Genomic DNA, 16,360 nt, shown 5'->3' with positions numbered 1-16,360 from the left:
AACGTGAAACTTTCCAACATTATGCGAATTACGCCAGCATCATTTAAATTTCACCCAGGCCTAATTTACACCTAAACACTGGAAGAGATTTACCCACAGAACAGATAGGTAGGGCGGGGACAGTGGTCCCCATCTGTAGGTTTGCAAATAACATATTGTATGTGGTACATGAAAAGAAGAATTACTGTAGTCTGTACAACTACAATAAAACGCATTGAGTGGATACGCCCACTGTGTCTTTCTTGCTCAATATTTTTTAAATTGCCCAGTTTTCCTATCTCACCACTTGGTGGCACTGTTGTCAAAGATTTTCAAACAATAGTCAAACGAATAACTGAATTGTAATTCCATTAAGTCTCTTTATTTCAATCTAAATGTTTGAATTTTTCTATGAAATAAAGTACACAGAAAAAGAGAAACACACCAGATGTGGACCATAGGTTCTGTTGTAGGGCCCATAGGCTCTGTTGTAGGGAATAGATGCTGTCTTTTGTTGAAGAGAAGCGAAGAAGACGGTACCAGCGTGAGACTGATGGCACCATAATTTATATGCATGAGAAGATTATATAAAATACAATATAAAATATGGTGTCATCATTCTCATGCGGGTACTGTCTCCTTCCCTTCTCCTTGCACTCTTTTGGTCTGCATTGGATTTTCACGCACAAAGTTTACATTTCTAAAATGTGGAGCCTCATCAGTTCCTTTGCCCTTCACAAATTTCCACCAGTATGCTGTTGGCTTTATCACATGGTGAGAGTTTTTGATAGATACCCATTTGGGTATCCTCTCACTAGCTTAACAACATGTATAATGCCTATGTAATATGCTTTTGCAGCCTTGAAAAAGTACAGGGGGACAAAACACGTGTCGGCTGCAGTGTTTTGGATTTCTATACCTGTGACTGTCTTTGTGAAGTAAAAGAAGAACATAAAACATCAGTGAATTGGATTTTTATTTTACAAAACAATCAATTTACTCAATCTGTCACTCACATAGTGAGCTCCCATCATGCCTAGCTGTGCCTGCACCTGAGGCCACTGCACGTCTAGATTCACAGCTCCTGCACTGTTTACAATGGAACATTAACTTGGGCAGTCCCATATCTTAATAAAGATTTGCCGTACTGTGACCAATTCCTACTCTTTTTAAGCCTGGTGTATAGACAGCTTTGTATGTCATGTCAGTCTCAGGTAATCAATAACATTCCTAAGTTAAAGAATACATGCATATATAAATAGATATAAGGACCTCGAGTCCGCGCTGTTTATTTAATAGTCTGTTCGATTGTCATTCAAGTTTTGCTTCTGCCCACCACTGCATACATCGTGGGGCAATGGGGCAATTTTCTTCCGCCCCAGCTTCTCTTTCACTTGGGGTTAGAGCATTTACCAGATCACATTAGCACATCCCCCTAAAAAGATGTGCAATTCAATGCCATGACTGATGGGCTCAGACTTTACCATTGATTTTTTCTCTCCGGTTGTTTTTAAATCACCCTTTTGTGTTTGAACTAGGGCTTCATGATACTGTAATTCAAACCAAGCAATACTTTTTTTCTTTAAGCCAATAATGATCATATTTTCTTGTGATCGATATTAAAACTAAAAAAGGGTTTGACACATCTTTTGAGTACCTCTGCCTGCTAGTAAGCAACTGCACTGTTATGTTAAAATGATACACAATGGTTAATTTCCTTTGAAAAGTAAAATGTAGCTATAAGCATAGGGATGCCATGTTTTGGTGGTGGCATAGTTTCTTTTGAATCTTCTTTTTATTCTACAGCAAATGCTGTCAAGAACAAAAAAAAATCAATGCACCCGCTTGCCACGGCCAGACCTATTTGCTTTCTCTATGACGGCCCATCCCCAACGTGGGTGGAGTCTCCCCCTGCCTCCCTCCACCACATACATTTTATAATCTCTATTCCTCCTTCTGTTGTAGGTTTTAATCTGTTCCAGTGGCGGCTGCCAGAACACGAAGTTGGAGGGGCGGAGGACGAATTGACTGGCGGGCGAACGTGGATGGGGAAGGCAAAATAATACTTTTTTTAAACTACCTTTCCCGGCAGCCTCTGACTGCCCCCGCGCTCTCCCAGCAGTCTCTGGGAAGGCAGTGGCTCCTCAGCCAATCCTGACACTGCTCTCCTGCTGGGAGAGCAGCACCAGGATTGGTCTGAGCATCCTGCTCTGCCGCTCAAACACTGCTCTGTGGCTTGTGGCTTTTCTCGAACCAGGATGTGAATACAGCTGGGTTGGAGAAATAGAAGTGCGCCTGTATGTTATGGTTCAGGGTGGGTTTGGGTTTTTGGGTGAGAAGGGTCATTTTAGGGTTTAAGGTGGTATGGGGATTTTTGGGTGGGAAGGGTGATTTTAGGGTTTAGGGTGGGTTTCGTTTTTTGGGTGGGAAGGGTCGTTTTAGAGTTTAAGGGGGTATGGGGGTTAAAAAATGAATTTATAAAAATATATATATATGTATAAATATACAAATGTGAGTGTATATAAACATACATATATACACACGCACATATATATTTATTTGTACCTATCATAAACATTTTTACCACGTGTATGCCTTTACCACACATGATTTGCATTGTAATGGCATGCGTGATAAAGGCATAAGTTTTCGTTGTAATGGTAGTTCATTGTAATGGCATTTGCGTAGTGATACCCGCGTTGTTATGGCATGCGTGGTATTAGTACACATTGTAATGTCATACATTCATACCATATGAACTCAGCTGGTTACCCCAAGCAGTGACGATTAGAAAGTTTACAGGGGTCATAGTCTGGCTAAAACCTGCGAGGGTCACATGCTCCAATGCCAATAATTGCAATTTGTCACTTGGCCAGACTGCGGCACTTACCTTCTCATACGAGGGGACAAAATCTTCTTTCAGAGCAACTATTCGGAACTTCACTGGAAAACACAAAAAAGATAAGGAAATCAGTCAAATCCTACTGCATTTCCTATCTGAGCTACAGAGTCCTTCTACTATTTCTTATTCTCATGGTATGGGTTTCTATAATAACGTAAGATACTGCACTGGTCATATCTAAATTTGCGGTTTAACGTAAGAGAGAGCCCAAGCAAACACCTCATGGCATCAGCACCCCCTCAGGAGCAGACAAACTGTCATTTGGAATCCCCAGGGCAGAAGGTTCGGAGCACACCAACACTACAAGGGAGAGGGGGGACAGGAAACGGAAATTCCACATGGAAAAAGTTACATGTAATATGAAGGCAGTACAATACAGAGCAGCTGTGAGCAATTACATAGATACATTAGTATAGTCTTACAGAATTCAATATATAATACATCTTTCCCCCGATGCAAAAAAAACTTCTACAAATCTCGGATTTGGTTTGCGAAGTCAGGCATGGCTATCGCTCCTGGATGCCACAGAATCACCATCGTCCATGCTTTGGAAATTGGGCTGCTGATACCTGAGGTTTGTGAAGAAATATCTTGAAACAGCGAATAATAAACATATTCATTGGTTAAACCACGCCCTTTTAAACTGTCTCAACCTGATCAAGAAGTTACCGTGATCCTCCTCAGTCCCTTTCTCGGTGCTGTCATTTTTAATGTTGGAATTTTCATTGCCACATCGTTCTCCCACTCTGCTCATGTTTCAACAGCTTCCATCTGAAGTTATTACGTTACCCTTTTTGACTTCACAACTTTCCTCAGACGGACAAAATTAGTAATGTCTTTTGGTACCACACCTGGTTTGTATATATCAGCCTAATCTCCTACTTTCATGGTTTCCGGATGTAATTTGATCTTGATACCTTAGAGCTCTTTCGACCTTAGTTGTTTCGAATAGACATGATCTCTGAACTTCCTCAAGTTATTAGCTTGATTTATCCCCCAAGGATAAACCTCTGAAGCTGAAATCCTTTCCTCGAGCATAGCAACAGGAGATGTGCCAGTGACTAAGTGCCCGATTAGGATGTCGGGCCGACAGGCAATCGGTACCGGTCCGTCTGACATTCAGAGGATTATAATGCCGGCAGTCGGAGTGATTTGGTCTGGAGGAAACCCCGCCATCTCCGACTGGCTCAAGGAGCCCATCAGAGCAACAGTCGGAGCTTAATCCCTACAAAGAGAGCGGTGCCTGAGGAGGAACCGCCATAGAGGTTAGGATGTCTCTTTCTCTCAGCCTTTACATAGTGGTTCCAGCACCCATGGGGGCCCCAAGCAGAGCCCTGTCCCAGTAGGCTTTTGTTATGGGGCCAAGGGGGCACATGTGGTGCCCCTCAAATATCCATGCACCGTGTGCCAGGCACCACATGGTGCCTGGCACACGGTGAATGGATGTTTGACAACATCCCTTGTTCAATTGCGGCTTGTGCTGCCGCCCTTTTCAGGTTCGCAGCACAAGCTATAATAGACAGAGGCATGTCTATGACTGCCTGTATGGTGGTCATATTGTAATTGGGTTGTCGGGACCGCGGACTCCTTGTCTGACATTCCCGTGCCCGAAACAATGACCCCCATCGTAATGAGACCCTTCATATGGTGTGATAGGATAAGCCCATTACCTGTTTCTGATGGTTCGAACTGAAGCCTGGTCCTTACACAGGCCTAGTTTCACACTGTCTTTAAGATGCATGTTAAAATGCTTTACTTGACCATGGCATTGTGGATGATATAATGCTGAGGTTATGTGTTTGATGCTATACTCCTCCAAAAGATCTTTTTATTTCTTCAGAACATAGCTGCCTCTTATTGTCAATGACTAAAGCCTCAGTGCATGCATCTAACATAATTTCGGTGACAGATTCTGTGCTTACATGTTACGCAAATTTAACTTCCAATCATTTAAAATGGTAGTCAATTAATACTAAAACAAATTGCATATAAGATTGCATGGTCAAGAACGAGTTTCAAATATGTAGAACCACTTTCTGGCATGGAAAAGATGGCTGTTCAACAGGTGCCATAGACAAAAACACAGATTTTGGATTCTTGTCGGAATTCATGCAGACTTCACTCACTTGTCAGTTTCCGAGTCCGAGTCCATGCCGGGACACCAAAGGTGTATCCTCAGTATATTTTTGTAACGCATCAAAACTCAGGTGACCATGGTTCAGAATTGTTTGCCTTATTTCCACTGGGGGAACATATCTACCATTCCTCTTTAATAGATTTCCTTCCAGGCAAATCTCTTCTGCAACATGGGCATACACATTCATGGATCTGAGCAATCATTTTTGGGAAGATTAACCTTTATTATTATATTTTTGGACCATTGTTAGTGAGAGCAGCCTCCATCCATTCCGCTTCTGACACACCCAAATCTGTAATATCACCTACTTCTTGTTTGGCAGAGATAACACCAATGTTTTCTTTGTTCTGACCACTTGGAGAGTTGTCTGCCACAAGAAGGCAAGATAAACAGTCTGCTGTGGCATTTCTTTTTCGTGAGACAAGGTTTTATTTTGAAGTAGTACTCTTTAAGTGTGGAACTCAACCAAGCAGTTCTAGCAGCGGGGACAAGATACCAAATAAGGGTTTGCTACCAACAAACTTGGTGCCTCAAACATAGGGCTTGATTTAAAGTGTGTAGTGCAGATGCTACTTCATTGCCTTGAAAGAGTGTCCCTCCTCTGCATTTAGAGCTACCCCTGGCCCTGCAGACATCTCTAGTCATTGGCAGGAACCTCCAATTACAGCCCTGCCAATGTGTTAAAAGTTTGACAGATGGTACTCGATGTTTGTCAAACTTTTAACATGATTTTGGTTTTACAAAAACAACCTCCCAAAGCAGGAGTTTGTTTTTGATAAATCAAAAACTATTGATCCCCAAACCATAGGAATTGTCTCCTATGGCATGGGGGTAATTTAAACTTTTTCATTGTCCCTTACCGACGGTTTACCCGGCTGTGAAGAACAGTGAACACTGCCCTTTGACACCCACTGTAACAAGCATTTGCAATGCAATAGAACTCGCATAGGACTCGCACGTGGAATTGGTATTAATCCTATGTAGAAGTTTGATGGTTTTTACCACCAAACATGTAATCAATCCCTTAGTTTTCACAGGATAAATACGAGATAAATCAACAGAATAAGACGACGGCCCGATGAACGGTAGAGCTAACACGGGGCACCAGGATAATATCACGAGGTAAAAGTAGTTACAATCCCAATATTTGAGGAAGGAGTTACAATACCTGGAAACAGATGTATATATTATATTATTATTATGATATATTTAGAAGATAGGATTGTCTCATTTTCTAAAGAAAAATTCTCGCCATCTGTTCACTCTTTAACATTCTGCAAAGATCCAAGCATGATTCGTAAGTTGGACTGTATATGAAGTTTTCTGTATCCATTTTACCATGGGCTTTCTGGCTTTGTTTACTTTAATTATCAGTCAGGGGTCATTAAGGGAGATGTAGAACATATTTTAAGTGTTTTCCTTCTTACATTTACTGTTTAAAGTATGTACTGAAAAGGGGAAAAAATACTGGCTTTAAATGATTTTCCTAATTTTTGTATCAGACAAGATATTAAACTGCCTGTCATGCTGGTATGAAACTGGCCATTTGGAAACCCCATAAGTAGATGATAACGCTGAGATGGCACAATTCTGATAAAATCATACCACAGTGCACCTTGATGCGGCAGATGTGATGTAAAGTGGATCTGTAGAGTGCTGCTTGCTGCCTGTGAGGATATCCAGGCGCTGATGATTGTGGGATTACAACTGTGGGAAACAATGATGTGTACCTGTAATAGCCGCCACCACTACGATAACAAAGATATGCTGGTAATATATACATTTGCAGTTCAATTTAAGACATAATCCAAGCAAACATCTCATGGCATTAGCATCCCCTCAGAAGCATACCAAGTGTCATTTGAAATCCCCAGCCAGAAGGTTTGAAGGGCCAAACACAAGAAGGCGGGGGGAGGACCAGGAAAGGCAATTCCACATGGGGAAAGTAATATGTCATATGAATAGAATACCATACAAAACAGCCATGCTTAATTACATTGACATGGGTACATTAATGAAGTCCTATGTAATTCAACATATAACAGTTTCATTTTAAGGCTCACCTCCCAAAATGGCCGTCCTGGCTTTAAGCACTAGCATACAATAGTAGAGAGGTCAGCTTCTGCAACCGTGTCTGGTGCCCTTCAGATGTGCTGGTCCCTCACTTCTTTGGGGCCTCCCTGGCATTAAAATCCCTTGATGGCCTTAAATAGGTCCTCACCTGGCCCATGATCCATTTGTTTTTGGGCTTCTGGGGGTATCCACGACCCCAGGAGTAAAGACACAATACTCCTCCCTCTCCTAAAAGGGGGGGAGCACATGCTAGTACTGTTGGCAAGAAAACAGTTTGACTCCATCTTCCTTTACCATGGTTGGGTCCCGTGACTCGCTGTCCTCAGCACCATGAAGAGGACTGTACCTGCTTACAGGATTGCACACCCATTTGTGTCCATCCTTCCGTGCACTGGGCTTAGCTGATCGACATGTTTTGGTCTTGGGCAACAAAGTGAAGTATGGTGAGGCTGTCATGTTTTTATGTCTGTGCCACATTCTCCCAAACTCCTCTGGCAGAGAAGGCAGTTCCCCGACTTTGCTTCCAGAGCGCAGCCTAAAACGAAGGCCCTCATTTACGGTGATTTGGCATGAGGCAGCGTAGCAAGTCACCTTGTTGTGCTGCCCTACACCAAAGGGAAATGGCAGGGATACGCTGTCTTTATGCAATGTGGTCCATTCCTGTCCTTCCCCCTGTTCTAACACCGTTTCGGCAGCCTAGTGCAAATGCAGGCACCCTTGCATGATGATGCAAGGGGTCTTGTAAATAAGCCCCCAAGTGAATAGGTAACAGTAAATGTGTTTCCTTTGCCAGAGCAATTCACGAAGAACACCTTCTTAAAAATATTTAGAAATTGAGATGTGCATGATAAGAACTGTGGCATATACAGCGCTCTGGCATCATGAGAGTGCTGACATATACCGTGATCACAACGCTGACCTCAATGGAAACCCTACCTAAAGAGAGAGCAACTAAGTTTGAAATAATCAGAAAGATGGCATTACTGAACTGGTGTTACAATCCAAACACTGTAAAACAATAATACAATTTGTCAAGGAAAATCCCACCTAATATTTGAATCAACTGCTAAATAGCACAGAAGTTTTACAAAAATCTTTTATTATTAAAAAACTGGTTACAACTGGTTATAGTTGAAATCCTCCTGAGGCGGAAAGCCGGGAGAACTCTGGCCGATTGTTTTTAAATTGTGATTTTACTCTGTGTTTTAAACAAGCGTATTTTGCACTTACTTGCACTCCACGGACCTAGTTGCAGCTGGGATAGCACCAGCTCAGCTGATTCGAGCGTCGTTGGAGGTGGAGAATCGCGCTGCGGCCATCGCGCGCTTGACCCCCCAGACACGCCCATTCTCGAGGCCACGCCCATTCCGAGGCGACGCCCACTTCCCCGACCTATATAAATCGCAACATAACTCTAACGCGCCAATAGTTGAAATCCTCCTGAGGCGGAAAGCCGGGAGAACTCTGGCCGATTGTTTTTAAATTGTGATTTTACTCTGTGTTTTAAACAAACGTATTTTGCACTTACTTGCACTCCACGGACCTAGTTGCAGCTGGGATAGCACCAGCTCAGCTGATTCGAGCGTCGTTGGAGGTGGAGAATCGCGCTGCGGCCATCGCGCGCTTGACCCCCCAGACACGCCCATTCTCGAGGCCACGCCTCCCGCCCCTATTCCAATGCGCCTTCCCCGGACGCGCAGCGGGCGAGCGCAGCGGGCGCGCCGGCATCGCGCCGAAGTCGCGCCTAAGTCCAGCCCGTCTGCGCCCGTCCGCGCTCGACCGGGCCTAGGGCCAGACTATATGCCTGTCCCAGCCGCCTCTAAGGTAAGCTATTCCCGCAGAGAGCTCCTCAGCCTTAGACCCACTAAAAACAGCTCATGTCTGGCACTACACGACCCCACTGTCCCTTTTCGCCGCTGTGACAAATGCAAACCAGGCAATCTCTCCCTTCCTAAACCCCCCGTCCCTCCCCCTGTCCTTAAAATCTCGACCCTTAACTGCAGATCACTTCCCAAACATGCCCTGCTTATCAACCATCTTATTGTCGACCTTAAACTGGACATACTTTTCCTCACAGAAACCTGGATTACGGAGCATTCCAACGCTGACGTCGTCCTAGCTCTCCCCCCGGGCTTCCTCATCATGTCTCAACCCCGTCCCCTAGGTAGAGGAGGTGGATTAGCCATTATCCACAGGGAACACTTTATCTGTCGATCCAAAGACTGCGCGATCCAAGACTCAGAGAGCTGCCTCTTCACGATTCAGCTGTCTTCGACGAACTCCCTGTCAGGCCTTCTGGTGTATCGGCCGCCCGGCCACTCTGGCCCCTTCACAGCCGCCCTCCTGGAAACCGTTTCCTCCACGGCACACCTGACACCTAACTTCCTTATAACAGGCGACCTAAACATCCATCTCGAGGATCCCCTTGACACTGGGGCAACCGACTTTATTGACGACCTAGCGGCCTTGGGTCTGCTTCTCGCCAACTCTGAACCAACTCACACGAAAGGGCACCTTCTCGACCCGGTGTTTTCCAACATCCCTTCCCTCCTTTTCATTAACTCCCAACCCCTCCCGTGGACGGACCACTTTCTAGTCACGACCCATCTCCCTGGAGCTTTCAAAAAGCCTCAAAAACCCCCCACCTTCACCAGAGACAGAGCGTGGGCCAGACTCTCGGTGGAGGATTGGTCCACAGCCCTGGACGCTTCAACCCCCAGTCTTTCTGAGGACCCCTCCACCGCCGACTCCCAAGTCAGAGACTGGATATCCTCCACTCTCGATAATCTTATCCCCATAAAAAATCGGGAGATCAAAAACAGGATAAAAGGCCAGGCCCCCTGGTATACTCCTGACCTCAGGGATCTACGCAAAGAGTGCAAAAAGGCCGAGAGGCAGTGGAGAAAGGACTGGCTCCACAGTAACAAAGACCTCTACAATAGTGCAGTTAGACGCTACAAATCAGCTCTCAAACTTGCTAAGGCAGGATTCTATGACAACAGAATACAAAACGCCACCAATTCCACAAAAGAAGCGTACCTGATTGTCAAAGAACTCCTCAACATTCCATCAGCACCCACCGTTTCCCATGCCCCCCCAGACAGAAGTAATGACTTTGCCTCCTTCTTCGACTCTAAAATCTCGCGAATATTGGACTCTCTCCCCAGCATCACCCCCCACATCTCCACTGATACTGAGGTCTGTATCAACAGCCCGCGGCTGTCCTCCTTTAGAGCAACCTCCCTCATTGAGGTCTCCGCCACGTTAGCCAAAATGAAAAGCGGCTCTCCTCTTGACCCAGCCCCGGCCAGACTATTAAAAGCTGCCGCCCCCAGTATAGCCTCCACCATCAGGGATCTCATTAACATCTCCTTGCGCCAAGGCACAGTGCCGCCCAACTGGAAAAATGCGGTTGTCAAAGCCCTGCTAAAGAAACCCCATCTGAATCCTGACGATATGTCTAATTATAGACCCATATCACTCCTTCCCTGCATCAGCAAGATGGCGGAGAAGCTAGTTAATTCCCAACTCTCCCAATTCCTTGAGACCAACAAAATCTTGCGCCCATCTCAAACTGGCTTTAGGCCCGGCCAGGGCACGGACACAGCCCTCCTCTCTGTCATTGAGGAATCAAGGCGCATTCTGGATTCAGGAGGATCAGTGGCAGTGATCCTCCTGGACCTCAGTGCCGCCTTTGACACGGTGGATCACCGTGTCCTTCTACATCGCCTGGCTAGGGCAGGAATTGTGGGCTCAGCACACGCCTGGATTAACTCCTTCCTATCAGGCCGTTCATTTCAGGTGTGGGACGGCAACTCTCGTTCAGACCCCCTTCCACTGACTTGTGGAGTCCCGCAGGGGTCCTCGCTTAGTCCCACCCTGTTTAATGTTTACATGGCCCCCCTGGAAGACGTCGTGACCCCCTATGGGATCAAAATTGTCAACTACGCTGACGACACCCAACTTGTCGTCTCCCTCTCCCAGCTGGACAAACACCCAGACAGCCTGCGGAACTGCCTCCAAGACATCTACTCCTGGATGTGCGAATCTTCCCTAAAATTGAACGGTTCTAAAACCGAAATTATGCTCCTGGGCAACAAATGGTCATCAATCCCCGCTTCGGTGTGGCCAGACACCTTTGGTGAGATACCCACTCCAAAGTCAGAAGTCAAAACGCTAGGCGTTTGGCTGGAACCAAGCCTCACCATGAAGACCCAGGCAACCAAGACCGCTGGATCATGCTTTGGCCTCCTGCGGTCAACCCGAAAAATTCTCCCTCTCCTTCCTCCAATATCCAGGAAACTGCTGGTTCAAGGGCTCATCCTAGCCAGACTCGACTATAGCAACGCCGTCTACCTCGGTGCACCGGAGTTTACCTTAGCCAAACTCCAACGGGCACAAAACGCCGCGGCAAGGATTATAATGGACCTCCCCCCCAGAGCCTCTGCCAAATCAGCCCTCAAGGCCCTGCACTGGCTCCCTGTCCGCCAACGAGTTGAGTTTAAGGCAATGTGCACCAGTCACAAACTCATTAATGGTGCCGGCCCTGCCGCCCTGAAAGACCTTGTCGCCCCCTACAAAGCCCCTAGGGCACTGCGCTCGGACGACGAGCATTTGGCCATCGTCCCTAAATTTAAGAAGGCTCGGACCGGTGGCCGTCGCTTTTCGGTCAAAGCCTCCTCAGGCTGGAACGTACTGCCTCGCCACTTGCGTCTGGAACCCTGCCACGCCCTCTTCCGGAAAAAACTAAAAACTTTCTTATTCCCCAAATAATCCTCCGGTCCCCCCTCCTCTTGGGATATCACAGCTCTATAGCGCGGGGATGCCTCCGGGTCACCAGGCGCTTTATAAATTTATAAATAAATAATAAATAAATACAATGTTAACATTTCAATACACTTCCTATCTATCACAGTTTTATACAAAACAATTGATAAAAAACAATTCATAAAAACAATACATTTAAAGTCCCCAATTACAATCAGTTTACACAATATACTATAACATAAAAAGAGAACAATGGTTAGACAGTATACTTTGTCTTGCAAAGGAATGTATCCTATGGTACAGTTTAGAAACCTGGCCTGGATACACTCATTTTCGTATCTGCAGGTCCAAATTTTCCCTTGGATTATGTACAACGATGCGTCGGCGCGTTTCGATGGGTTTGATTATTATTTCATCTTTATCAAGACAATAGTTAATTTGTTTCTCTCTGTATTCCTTATTGTATAGCTTGGTTTATATGCCCTGTATAAAGTAAGTATATATAGAGACATTTTCGTTTAAATTACACAAAAATGCTAATTACAATGGCAAACACAGTCTACAAAAAACCTTATATTTTATTGTTTTGCTTTGTTATGCACATCTTTAAAAACCAATTAAGCACCATTCAAAAACCACAATGATTCTACACGATTATTGTATACATGCACTAAAACAAATCTAATTTCACCATTTGTAAATATACTATGCCTGTTATGTTCCTTTGAAAGACAAAGTATACTGTCTAACCATTGTTCTCTTTTTATGTCATAGTATATTGTGTAAACTGATTGTGATTGAGGATTTTACATTTATTGTTTTTATGAATTGTTTTTATCAATTGTTTTGTGTAAAACTGTGATAGATAGGAAGTGTATTGACATTTTAACACTGTAACCAGTTTCTTAATAATAAAAGATTTTTGTAAAACTTCAGTGCTATTTAGCAATTGATTCAAATATTAGGTGGAATTTTCCTTGACGAATTGTATTATTATGCGCCTTGTGAGGTATGACCTAATTGTGAGTTGAACCTTGTATCCTGTTCCTTTCATAACCTAAGGGAATATTTGTTTTACTCCCTTGGCTACAACAAGGGGTCTCTCTCTCTTTTTTACATACAATCTGGACCCTAGCATAGTAAAGGTCTGGTTAGGATCCGAGTCTGGAATTGTCTGAGCTGTGATATGAGGAGAACTTTGCTACAATATGTTAACTCGCTGCATAATAAGCAGTGGCTGATTGCTTGTACCAAGGGTGGTGATGCGGGGAGTAAAAAAAAGAAAAATATTCACTTACCTCCGCAATGCAGCATCCTCTTCCCTCAGGTGTGTTTCAGGAAGCTCCTGATGCAGGAAACTGCACTACCCAATCCTGGTGTTGCGTTCACAGCATGAAAGCAGTGCCTGGATTGGATAGAGCAGGCTCTCCCATTGCTCCTAAGTACACTGGAGGCCTGAACTTTCTCTAATCCAGCTGTCTGAAAACAGCTAAGTCAGAGAACTTTAAAATGTTCATGTCTGGCTGGCCGTCCCAAGATGGCCGGCCAAACAGACATGCGCATTTTAAAGCTCACAGCTCCCTGCTGCTGCCACTCGGCAGCGCTGGTCGCACCCTGTCCTGACACTTAGTTTGGACGGTTTACTGAAAAATAAAATAGTAATAATAAAATGTAGTTACTATTTTATATTTCAGCTCTTGGGTTTGTGGGGCGAAGCTCCTCCTCTCAAATGGAGGAGCCGCAGACAGATATCTCACCGATTACGGGAGTAGGCGAGGGTTTTGATACTGGCTCCCTGATTCCTGGTAGGCCCTGTTAAACGGGTTGTATATTGCTTTGTAAGCTGTATTTTTCCACACATTTGTACATTTATAACTGCATGTATGATGGTTGCCAGTCTATGTGCACTTGAACGGGCCGGTGTTGGATGAAATGTAAACCCAATGTTAAAGAGTAAAGGCTTCACCAGTTAATTGGGAAAAGCACAGCAGATTTCACAGGTTTCATCTATTTATTATGAAATATTACGACAAGGCCAGTAGGACTGATTTACTTATTGTGAAAAGCATGCGTTAAAGACAATAGGATTTTAAGGATGAATTATTATTCTGTGCTAAAGCCTGTAGGAAAATACATTGTTATATAGAATTTCACAGATTTCTGTCGTAGGTAAGTGTTTTGGTGCTGGTGGCCTATTTAAACCAACCATGCGCATTGACGATCCACACTACAATTATCCTTATTTGGCTCTCTTAGGAGAAATAGTACTTTGCGTTGCCAACTGTAATTTTGCATACATTTGTACTTTTATGACTGTATACGGTAAGGTTGCCTGATGGAAAGCTTACGATCAGTATAAAAGGCTTAAGTTGGTTACAGTGACAAACCAGTTATAAAAGCTATATGGATTCTCATTGATAACCTTAGTAGGCAAGGATTGCGGGTTGGTTACCCGCCTGACAAACCATGAATTTGCACTGTTAGAATTCTTGTCAAGCCCTGTCAGAAAAGAATCTATTTTGTTTTGCCAACTGTAATTTCAAATACATTTTGACATTTTATAACTGTATGCCCGATGGTTACCTTGTGGGAAAGCTTCTGCGCAGTGCAGTAGGAACGAGTTGGCTATGGTGACAAGCCAATGATAACAGCTATAGGATTGCTTGGTGTGCAGGGAAATGATATTCATGATGCCATAGGTCTGGGTTGTTTATTATGATGAAAGGTTATTACAAAGGCAGCAGGTCTGGCTTATTTATTCAAAAGCATAGGGGAAAGCAGGTAGGGCTCAAACAGTGGAAAGTTTTACATTTTATGTTACAGGCCGTAGGAAGGTATTTGGTCATGTGTAAAGTCACAGATTACCATCGTAGGCTAGAGGAATGATGTGGTTCCCCACTCTGACAAACCCTGGCAGTAGAATGTAACTGTGATGATTCTTGTTTGCCCTTATTGAGAGGGGTTGTATATTGTTTTGCCAAATGTAACTTTGTACATATTTTTAATTTTTATATGTATGCATGACAGTTGCTAGCTTCTGTGCACTTCGGTAGGCCTGGGTTGCATATATACTGTCAAGTCATTGATAAAGGATAGAGGTCTTATCAGATCACTGGGAAAAGTTATGTGACATTCCTTAGGTGTGGTCCATTTACAATAAAAAGTTAGGACAAAACAGGTAGGCCTTACTTACTTTTTGTGAAAAGTATGTCTTAAAGGCAAATAGCTTTTTTGAGTGAGTGTGGGACCCTTAAGTATAATGTAGTGAGTCTGTTTATAAAGACTAGAGGTTTAGATTTCTTTCTATTTCTACAAACAGGGGTGGGTGGACTAAGGGGGACATAATCACCAACATAAGTGGCAATTAGGAGGTGATGGAATCACAACAAAGGTGGAGGGGAGGCTATATGGTCAGGATGTGGCCTTATGCAGTATATATGCCCCCAACACGGATCAGGCCCGCTTTTTTGTTAGCCTGACGGGTTCCTTGGCGCACTTTTTGGCGGGCCCCATATTGATAGGAGGGGACTTCAACTCGATCACTGATGTGGCACTGGACCGGTCGCATCCGCCATTGGCTGACTCGCCGGTGCGCCGATTAGCGGCGCACAGGGCGGACTGGCAGGAGGGGTGGGGGCTGATAGATGTGTGGAGGGAGCAGCATCCGGGACACAGGGACTATTCCTTCTTCTCCGCGTTACACGCGCTACACGTTAGGATAGATGCTATGTTGTGCAGCAGGGACTTGGCGCCAGTGATGGCCCACACGGAGTACCTCACTAGAACTATATCGGACCACAACCCGCTGCTGTTGACGTTGCAGTGGCGGCGGCCGAGATCGGCGGTCCCGACATGGCGCTTGAGGCCAGAGGCATTGGAAGATCCAGTGTTTAGTGATACGGTCAAGCGGGGCGTAGAGCAGTACTTTACGGAGAATGAGGGTTCAACGGCCACGAGGGCGATGGAATGGGATGCCATGAAGGTGGTGACCAGAGGCGTTTGTATGGGAACATTTGCGAATGTGAGGACTACTATCCTGACGGCTCTGGAGAAGGCGGAAGGGGTGTTGAGGGAGCTGGAGCAGCGTAGGCCTGAGCGATCAGAGTTGCAGGACAGGCTGCTTGAGGCGAAGGAGGTGGTAGCGACGGAAACTGAGCGGCTGCGGGGCTTTGACTACAAGCGGTATCTCGTCAGAGTCCATGCGGAACGGGACAAGGTAGGAACGCTACTGGCTAGACTAGCGAACCCGGAACTCCGGGGCTGCCCGGTTCTAAGTATTAGAACGGAGACGGGGGAGATGGTTTTCTCGCAAGGGGCGGTGCTCCAGCGGTTCAGGTCATACTATTCGGTCCTCTATGAGAGCCAGTTGGGGGTGGAGAACTCCGAGATAACTGATTATCTGGCGACTCTTTGCCTCCCCCGGGTAGATGCGGAAACTGCGATGGTGCTGGGAGGCCCCATTACGCTGCAGGAGATTCGGGTGGCTATTAAGCAGATGGCCA

The 16,360-nt window shown here is 45.0% G+C and overlaps 1 protein-coding gene across 1 annotated transcript in view; it reads right to left on the bottom strand.

The window, feature by feature from the left end:
* The window catches only part of LOC146812814 (alpha-2-macroglobulin-like protein 1), an 848,867-nt gene that overhangs the window by 780,139 nt on the left and 52,368 nt on the right, over positions 1-16,360 (bottom strand). Inside the window, exon 4 of the mRNA XM_085615205.1 lies at positions 2,870-2,922. Coding sequence (XP_085471331.1) covers positions 2,870-2,922 — 53 coding nt within the window. The remainder of the gene's footprint in view (positions 1-2,869; positions 2,923-16,360) is intronic.

This window comes from Triturus cristatus, chromosome 7, assembly GCF_964204655.1.
Source record: "Triturus cristatus chromosome 7, aTriCri1.1, whole genome shotgun sequence".
NCBI lineage: Eukaryota > Metazoa > Chordata > Amphibia > Caudata > Salamandridae > Triturus > Triturus cristatus.
This window is presented reverse-complemented; position numbering and strand designations above follow the sequence as displayed.